Here is a 9,693-nt window from a genome sequence, read left to right as displayed (position 1 = left end):
TTTTGATCATATCATCATCGATTTAATTAATGAATTCTAAATTTTATTGTTTTCTGTGGGTATCCTCATTACCTGTTTTATTATTCTTGAACGCCTCTATGAGAATATATATATATGAACTAAACTTCAAAACAAATAAATAGCAAAAGTAAAAAGTATTCGAACATCATTTATTTCTAAGGTTCTCTCTACAACAAAGTAAAAAAAAAAAAAAGACAGGGAAAATAAAAGGTAAATTGTGAGGAGCTTTTACAAAGAAAAATCATTCGAGGATTGTGTCTTAAGGGATCAACAACTACACAGACAGATAGAGTTTCTATATTTACAACATTTAAATACTTATTTTCTTGACATATCTCTTTGAAAAGACAGGGTAAGGATATAATTTTGGTTCAAATACCGAAATTCCAATATGTTTACAAGAAATGTTTTGTGTCTATTTAGATTATTATCAATGGAAAACATTTCTTCAACCGATCAACATAATATCAGTGCTGAATATGAGAAGGAGGAAGAGACGCAAAAAGTGACTAGGCTTCGGATCATTCATTATGTTGCTGTATTCAAAGAGTCACAGAAGAAGTGCAAAATAATGCAGTCAATCATGGTGTTTCTATCATTTCTCCTAGTGGTGAGTATTTAATCAAAAGTAATCAATTCACATATTTGTAAACTGATTTTTGCAAAATATTTTAATACGAATATCTACATGCAATTTTATGTATGAAGGTATTTGTTATTCTTACTAAATTGTCCTTCAATGTTACTTCAATATTGATTTTCATTGCGGACTATGATTATTAGAGTGTCCTTTTTTCGGGTGAATATTTTCTCCGAAAAGACATTTAATGCTAGTTTTTCTCAAAAAAACAAACTTTCGTGCATGTTAGAGACCATTCTAGTTCGAAAAAAAAAGGATTTGCAGGACAAAATTGTTCATGTTTTATCAAACATAAAATAATAAAATATAGCAATAGTAAGTGTTGTGTCAGTCTTTATTTGCTTGGTTAAATCCAGCCTTACGACCAATCCTTCGGATTGTCAGTACTAAAATTATATATTTTTTTAAGTTGAGAAACGTCATCAAGGGCCGAATTTGAAACGTTGTAGGATGGAACTGAACGCTACCTTCAGTCTAAAATAAGGAACAACACAATCATAGTGATATTTGTTGAAAAAAAAGGGAGGATTTTGACCTGATGTTATGTTTGATATAGCAGAGATACCAGAAACAAATTAAATGTTTAAAAACAAGGCCAACAACATTTTTAACTGAATATTAAAAATTATATAAAGTATAAGTTTTGACTCATAGCATTATTTTTAGCAGTGTACAAGAGGCTTATAAATGGCCAAATTTGAATGCACAAATATTATTTTTGCTAAAATAAAATGGACAGAGAGGTGTCAAATTCTGCTAAAGTCAGTTTTATGATTATCCCCACACAAAAATGTTTTTGTACAGGTAGGAAAATTGTATTGACTCATAAAAGGTACAGACTAATGATTGTCATCTAAATGCAGCACATCAATTAATCATGTATATCTTTTTTATAAACATATATTGCATGGCTATCTTTGCAGAATGTTTTTGAGTACTTAAATCTTATCAATTTTTTTTTTTTTTTTTCTAAAAGGGTGTGGTGCGTACAGCTCAAGGGCCAAGTCTGATGGATTTAAAAAATCAGGTGAAAGCCTCACTGGAAGATTTTAAGGTTATTTTCTCTATTGGTTCAGTCACATTTCCGCTTGGAAATTTAATTGGTAATAATTGAAGGATAAATTTATATTTAGAATATATTGAAATGAGTAACTCTAAATCATTCTATTCCAGGTGCTTACATAATGAATTTTTTTAACCCAATGCGATTTTTATCTTTCCTGCTACTCTTATTTGCAATTCTGAATACCATATTAGTATTTGCACCTTCATTTGTTTATCTAGTCATTTTATTTGCAGTCAACGAGTTTTTATTGGGGTTAATTGACTCAGGTATGTTATCTGTTAACTTATGTACATAGTCTTGAATCCTAAAAATTAATTTTGCGTTTCTTTCAGCCTGTAACATAGCCATTCTGAAGATCTGGGGATCAGAAAGTGATTCATATTTTACGATTCTGCACTTTTGTCTCGGAATCGGAAATTTTTTTGGGCCTATACTCGCTGAAGTTTTTCTTCAAGATGAGGAAAAATCTATTGAGCCAATCATTCTCACAAATAGTACATTCAATGCTTCAATGCCAGACTCTTCAATCAATATTTCTAATCCATTAATTAATGAAGTGGCCACTGCAATATCATCAACGACAATGAAGTATGAATATAGTGACTCCCCCTTGTCACCTGTAGAAGATAATATGTGGACAGTTTTATACAGTCATATGTCCATCACAGATCTTCAAGTCTTTCATTGGTTTTTGGGCATGATCCTTTTAGGAACTGCATTCTTAACTGCTCTAGTGTCTTTACTTCCTTTTAGATATGCTTCAGCTGATACTTCATCTGCTTCATCTCCATCATCCTCCTCGAAAAGAAACATCCGAGCTTATATCAATGATAACTATTTATACATTCTTTTGATAGGTGCTATAGTTATATTTGCATTTTGTGGAAATGGAATTTATTTTTTAATTGGTAACTTTATTTCCGTCCATGGAATGTACTCTCCTCTCCAACTGACAAAATCTGAAGGGGCAAGAACCACCGCTGTTTTCTTTGGTGCTTCAGTTATCTCTAAATTTCTTACTATCATCGCTATTGATCTCATTAAGGACACTTTTAAGCTCGTTCTTGTTAATTTATTTTTTCTCTCACTTGGATCATGGTTTTTGGTCTCCGTTGGGGATACAAGTTTACTCCTATATAGAGTTGGAATGGGCATTTTGGGTCTCGGCATTGGAGCACACTTTTCTACCGGTACTCTATGGTTGTCAAAAGTTAAAGATTTAAGTAATACAACTACTTCTATCCTTTTAATTGCTACATCAGTTGGAGCTCAAGTGTTTAAGATCCCTGCTTCTAAATATATTTCATCGCTACCCAGCCTTTTTTACTATATTACGCTCGGATCATGGGGAACTATCGTCGTATGTGTTGTGGTATCCAAAATGTTAATTACGAAACTTATGAATAAAAAAAAGGAGAATATATTAAATAGACATGTGATTCGAAGGAACTCAGATAGCACTGTGTCAGGATCTATCGATGAGGCCTAAATGCTTTGTCCAGGAATGGTATTAATGGGTATTTGTAGAATAACCTGTGAATTATTTTTAAGGTATTATATTTATGCAATTAGTTTGTGCTATTTCTCTCATTTACTAATATTTAGTTTGCTCAATTGTTCCAAATTGAGATAGATTCTTGTAAATATTTATTTATATTTTTTATAAAATGACATCAAATTAAAAAGAAAAAAAGATTTATTTTATTTTTTTACAAATTAATTTTTTCAAAACACGGTATTATTAGGGTGTGTTTGTACGTTAATCATTAGATTTAAAATTACATTTTAATGTATTAATGTCTTACTAAACTCTTTTTACGTCAAAACTATCAATACTGATAAATTTTGATAAACCTTTTAAATACATTGTATCTTATATAATTATGTTTAATGTATTGAAATAAATACTTAAGAAAATGATTTATCTTCTTGCGTTAATACAATTATGAAAATACGCAAAGTTGTATCTTATTTTGTTAAAATATTGAGAATGTTTATTTATGTACATCACCAATTTTGTTTGTAAATATAAATTTTGGAAAGAGTTTGTTAATAGTAATTTCAAATAAAAATCCAAATGTTTGATTGATGTTCAGAACTGTTTTAAAATTTGTAGCAATTTTTATTGAAAATAATTTCCTATTTTTTGGGGAGAAAAGGGTAACTTCACATGAAATTAACAAAATAATTTAATGTCAACAAGTTATAATTTTATAAAAATTTAATATACATGTAGATTTTTAATGGTAAACTTTTTTTTATCAAATTATAAGTCATACATGCATAATTTTAAAAAGTCATATGTTTTAAATCCGTGATTTAACAAACTGAGAAGTTTCTTATATGTAAACATACCTAATACGAAATAAATTGTATGTTAATTCGTTTTAGCACCACCATCTTATATTAAAAATCTTTAATCATAAATAAATTTGATAAAAATTAGTATAAAATATCGTAAAATTTGTATTTCTGCTTTTGAAATAGTCCATAAACTTGTCAAATTTGAAAACTCCTACCACAAAAATTATTTCCTTAAAAATTAGATTTATAAAGTAGGATATTTTAGCCACTTTTTTAGTCATAATGATCCTGTCTTAATTTGCTAATGTCAAAATTCAAATGAGTTACAAGTTCTTCCATAATTTTTCAAGTCATGTAACAAATAATCAAATTAATGACTTGGGTGCAAACATCTAGTTTATACTAAACTCTACCATTACATTAAATATACTTGTATTAACGTTATTTCTGCGCTGCATAACTAATTATATTTTTGCCCAAATACATTTTAAAGATTTGTATATCGATGATAAACATTTTTTGAATGACATTGGAAGGAAAAGACCAATGCTTATCATAAAACATATATTTGTCAGCACATTGCACATGTATTATGTGGTTGAGATTGAAAATAGAAAATAGAATCAAACATGTAAAGTGAAAATTCAACATGTTTTTCTAACTATACAAAAGTCAAATTGAACTTGTTCATAACTTAATTTAAAGTTATTTCATTTTTGTTGTTAATAGAAAAAATACATGAATTTATCAATATTTTAATAATTTTTTCCCTCTTTAGTAGTTAAAAGTAATAAATAAATAAAAGGAATGGAACTAACATAATTTTTGTCCCTTATCTTCATGGTTCATCCATTAATAAAAGGTATTGTGTTAATTATAGGTTTTATACATAAATGAACTATATATATTGTGTTCATATTTAGACTAGGGTCCCCTTACAAGGTATTTGCCTATGAAATAAGACATTTTTTTTACATTTTGAACGTTTATTGTGAAAAAGTGGTTACGAATTTAAATTTCAAAGTATGAGCCTTCGCAGGCCACATATCCCATTTTTCAGGAAATTTATGGATGCCTTTCCAAAAAAATGTTCGTCTTTGGCTGCAAACCAGCTATTGATAATTTTTTTGCCTTCAACGTGAGAATTGAAGCGTAAATCATTGAGTGCGTTGTACGTCAATGTAAACAAGTGATAATCGGAAGACGCCAGGTCTGGTTGGTAAGCTGTATGAGCCAGAGGTTCCCACTTGTACGATTCAACAAGCTGGCGAGTGAATATAGAGCGATGTGGGGGGGCGTTGTCATCAAGAAAAATTACCTTGTGTAGCCTGGCTACACTTTTTGGGCGTTTTTGGCGTATATCATGGTTCAAATGGGACAATTGTTGTTTGTAGCGAACAACATTAACTGTTTGACCGGGTTGTAGAGGGTCATACAATATGACACCACACTGGTCTCAGAACACACACAGCATTGTCTTCCCGTCAAATCACAACTTTGGAATTTTTCAAACCACCTCAAGCACTGTGCTCTGCTTAGAGCATGTCCATCCTAAGCTTCCACAAGCCTTTGATGGGCTTAAAAAGCGTTTTTCTTCAATTGGTCACAGAAAATCAATGATGTCCGCACATCGTAGTTTGTAGGCACAAAATTAGACATTTTTACGAGTGAAAAAGTTCGTTGTTATATTAAACTATACAAAGTAATGAATTAAACATGTCAAAATCAGTTTTTATATTTTTGGACCAGTTTCTAATGTCTAACTGGCGACACCTTAGGACCAATAGCCGAAAGTATCATTTCATAGGCGCATACTTAGTCTGTTCTTGAATTTTTTTACCCTATATTTTAAATTTTGGCTTCAAATGAAAGCTTTTAAAGTAAATAGTATTAATATAAAAATACTACTTTTATAAATTGATCAAACATTTAAAATAGTTTTGAAACGTTTATTTGTGATTAATTGATTTTATACTCAAATATATACTGTCAAACAGTAGTGCTTTGCCAAATCTTTTTGAAAAACAGAGTTTGTGAATAAAGATATATACAGGATGACCCTTAAGTCTTAGGACAAAAACTTAAACTTAATATTTCTATTAAATAGGTGTATATTTTTTAATTCTGTTTATTGCATATTATTCATGTAACCTTTGTGTTTGATCAAAGGACTTAATATGATGAACCATGAATCAATTTGTATCTCTGAGTGTAATCTACAAGATTTAAAAATATAAAAAGGACAAGAATGGGCTCTCGTTAGAATAAAAAACCTCTGCCTATAACAAAATTGAGCTACGTATCTCAATTTATTCTAAACTTATTCTCGATTTTGCGTTTTTTACGTTTAGTATGAACTAAACTTTAACCAACAAAAATTTCATTGTCTTTTACTGTGACCATATATTGATTTCGTTACATCTTTGATCAAAGTTGATCTGTAATTTTTATTTTTATCCTGGAGACCAAGGAACAAATTAACCAAATATCAAACCAACTAACCAACTAACAATCGAATTAACTAGTAAATGCAACAGCTCAATTTTTTTACACGAGATAATAATTATCTCCACAACAAAGATCAATAACAATTTGATTGAAGGGGAGGTTTAGCGCTCTTACATTTGCATATCCTAGTAAATGTTTGTTTTACAAATGTTTTATTATGAATAAAAATTAAAAAACAGTCTCTAATATCATTATTATATTCTAAACTGAACTTTTTAATATTATTTAATTGATTTTATAATTAATATAATGTTGTATTTATTGAACTACATGGCATTCCTAAACCCCATCGAAATATCACTATTACATAGAAAATTCTCTTTATTTTTTCATAACTTGTGGACGACATTTAAAACTTTAAAATATTACTCAGTTATACAGAAATTGTAAATCAACAATTTACGACGAGACAGGGCCATCAAACTTAAGTAAATGTATTACAAAAACCGATTCTTTTTATAAAATAAAACTTTTTATATTAAATTTAGTCCTAAATACAAATGTATATTTTACTTATTAAAATAAATGTAATTTAGATAATAATGTAATTTTTAATTTAAACTTATATTAAAAGTATACTTAAATCATTATTAATATTGAGTTATTAATCGTAAATGCTATTTTTTCAAGGAAATTATATAATTATATATATTTTTTAATATCTAGCGATTTTTCCTCTTAAAATAACATTTGAAACATAAGAATTGATAAAATCTTCTAAAAGGTTTGAAACCCATCGAAAAGAAAACATGCCATAAATAAAATTATTAATATTGAATTGACAAAAACGTTGAGTTTGCGTATTATTAGAAATTTACTCCATAAAAAAAGATTTTTGAGCTTCTCATATCTAAGAGCATGGGAAAAAGTTCAGAAATCCTGCACTAAACCGACTTTTTCTTGTAGCCACGGAATTTCAGGGTAGCGTCTGTGTCAAGCCCTGCATGTATATCAAACAATGAAGGATTTATACAAAATTTTATCCAGGTAATAATGAAGAAATATATTGATGAAAAAGTAAAAATAAAGCCTAAAACTCTACCGATTGAGCAACTAATAGAATTTGTTTGGTCTAAAAATACTCATGGTTTTGGTCTAAAAATAACTTCCCATAATAATTTAAGTTATTTGTCAATACACGTGAAATAATATGAAATATCTAGTAAAATGCTCATAATATTACTTTTTGTTGTGGGGTGATGTTGTTTCTTTTAAATTAAAAATATCGCACACAACATCTACACCTGCCCAAAATATAACAGCAAACTAATATATTTTAAGCAATAAACATAAAAAAATCCAAAACAACATAATAATGAAATCCAAAAGCAAAAAATTAGAGCTCAATTAATCCTCTAAATAACATTTTAAAAAAGAAGCTGAGAAATAAGTGAAAAACAAAGAGGCACAAACATAATAAAAATTATACTTTAAAAAAACCTTATATTGAAAAGACTACCTTCAGTAACAAAAATAAAAAAAGCTGTCACATCCACCTCATGAGGGCCGAAGAATAAACATAAAAACTTAAAAAGGGGAGACTCTCAGAAAAAGAAAACTACAATCCATACAGACATAGATAAAAAAAAACACAATCAATGAAATTTATAAAAGAAGGACTTGATATCGTCAAAACCAAAACGGAAGAAAAAACAATAGGAAATATTTTTGCCAAATAAAGTTAATTAGTATACTTAATTTAAATATTAAATGTATCTTTCAGATCAAACATTGAGAAAAACAAAACACTAATAATGAATAAAGAACACCAGTTCAAATCTCTGCGCAAAAGGGCAACAAACTAACCAATCAGAAAACGAACCATTGCAAATGCTAATGCATCTGAAGGATAACCTCTCCTAGAAGGCCTCTGGCGCTCGCCATTCAAAATGACCTTATCGAGTGTGAGGGTTCTTATAGATAGACACGAAATAAAAGATTGAGAATACCCTAACTTCGACTTCATGTTTGTAAAGGAACAAAAATAGTGAAGCCCGTGCAGGGGCTCGAACCCTGGAGTAGTGCTGCTTGACAAGTTATAAATGTTGGTCATCTGCCGTGCTCATGCATGGTTGGCCTCGCCTTGCTGAATGGGGAACGAAGGTGTTTATTTTTCTTCTTCCATTAAGAAGGATGGAACAAGCTGCTTATATAAATATTTTTGCTCCTAAACAAGAGCAGAGCAGAAGCTTCCACCCCAATATAAGATTGCCTCCCAGCATGTTTAATAATACAATATATAGGAGACAGGTAAATACTTCAAAGTATATTTCTGAACTCAGAAAACCTAAAATGAAGTACTAGGTATAGTATGGGTAAAAGATGGTGAGGTGGACTTCAATTAGTTTACCCAGAAAAAAAAATTCAGTCGAAAGTTAGAGGTTGAAGATGCTTCAATCTGCAAAAAAAGAATTGATGTTTACAATAACCTGGTGATTCCATTGGTAGTTTATAAGGCTACTTCTCTATGCAGATTAGCAGAAGTTGCAATGAAAGAAGGAGAAAATTGGAAAGGAGAGTTGTTTAATCGAAGGTACATAAAAGTAGTAAAAAGGCCTAAATCTCAAAAGGGAGAATGATTGACACTTTTATAAAGAATTTTACCTCAAATTAATCAAAACGTCTATAATACATGACAACAAATTCGAATATTGAGTGGTGCTTGGCTAAATCTTCTAGTCCAGTTTACGGATGGTTGATGTTAGGATCTGACAACACTAATTTCTATGTTTAGGCCTTCTCTCCCCCCTGGGGTTGTAGCCAAAGAATTTTATTCAAGGCCAATCCTCGAAACCAATACAACTCCACTGCGGATATTATTCAATTGTGAAAATAAATGGGTTTTTTTAAAAGAACTAACCCAAGACAACTAGAACTTTTAGCATAAAGATGGAACATAATTACTATTCACGATATTAATGAGAATAGTCCATTTTGGTATGGAAAATGGCATTAATGAAAAGGTCGCACGATAAATTTCATTATTTTGACTTGCGAGTAATAGTGCATACAAAAGTAAAGCCTTCAATTAGGCTCTTTTAAATGCAAAAGCGCTAATTGTTCACAAATTAACCAATGAAGAAGAAATTAATAACAAGGACATAAATTCAATTTTAATATCCTCCTCCGCCCGGTAAGAAGTACTCAATAAGAA

The 9,693-nt window shown here is 29.8% G+C and overlaps 1 protein-coding gene across 1 annotated transcript; it reads left to right on the top strand.

Annotated features, from left to right (window-relative positions):
* Nucleotides 1–233: 233 nt before the first annotated feature.
* LOC121129663 (sodium-dependent glucose transporter 1B) lies at nt 234–3,836 on the top strand. Its single transcript, XM_040725388.2, has 5 exons — nt 234–373; nt 445–631; nt 1,638–1,764; nt 1,835–1,993; nt 2,060–3,836. Exons 2-5 carry the CDS (start codon nt 455–457, stop codon nt 3,214–3,216), a joined length of 1,620 nt encoding a protein of 539 aa, XP_040581322.1. The 5' UTR covers nt 234–373; nt 445–454; the 3' UTR covers nt 3,217–3,836.
* Nucleotides 3,837–9,693: the final 5,857 nt, after the last annotated feature.

The sequence above is a fragment of the Lepeophtheirus salmonis genome, chromosome 14, assembly GCF_016086655.4.
Source record: "Lepeophtheirus salmonis chromosome 14, UVic_Lsal_1.4, whole genome shotgun sequence".
NCBI classification, from domain to species: Eukaryota; Metazoa; Arthropoda; class Copepoda; order Siphonostomatoida; family Caligidae; genus Lepeophtheirus; species Lepeophtheirus salmonis.
Note: the sequence above shows the minus strand (reverse complement) of the source record. Positions and strands in the feature narration are given on the sequence as shown.

Coding starts and splice junctions, on each gene's coding strand:
- LOC121129663 (XM_040725388.2), top strand. CDS start 455: ATGGAAAACATTTCTTCAACCGATCAACATAATATCAGTGCTGAATAT. Junction 632..1,637: donor TTCTATCATTTCTCCTAGTG/GTGAGTATTTAA, acceptor TTTTTCTAAAAG/GGTGTGGTGCGTACAGCTCA. Junction 1,994..2,059: donor ATTGGGGTTAATTGACTCAG/GTATGTTATCTG, acceptor CGTTTCTTTCAG/CCTGTAACATAGCCATTCTG.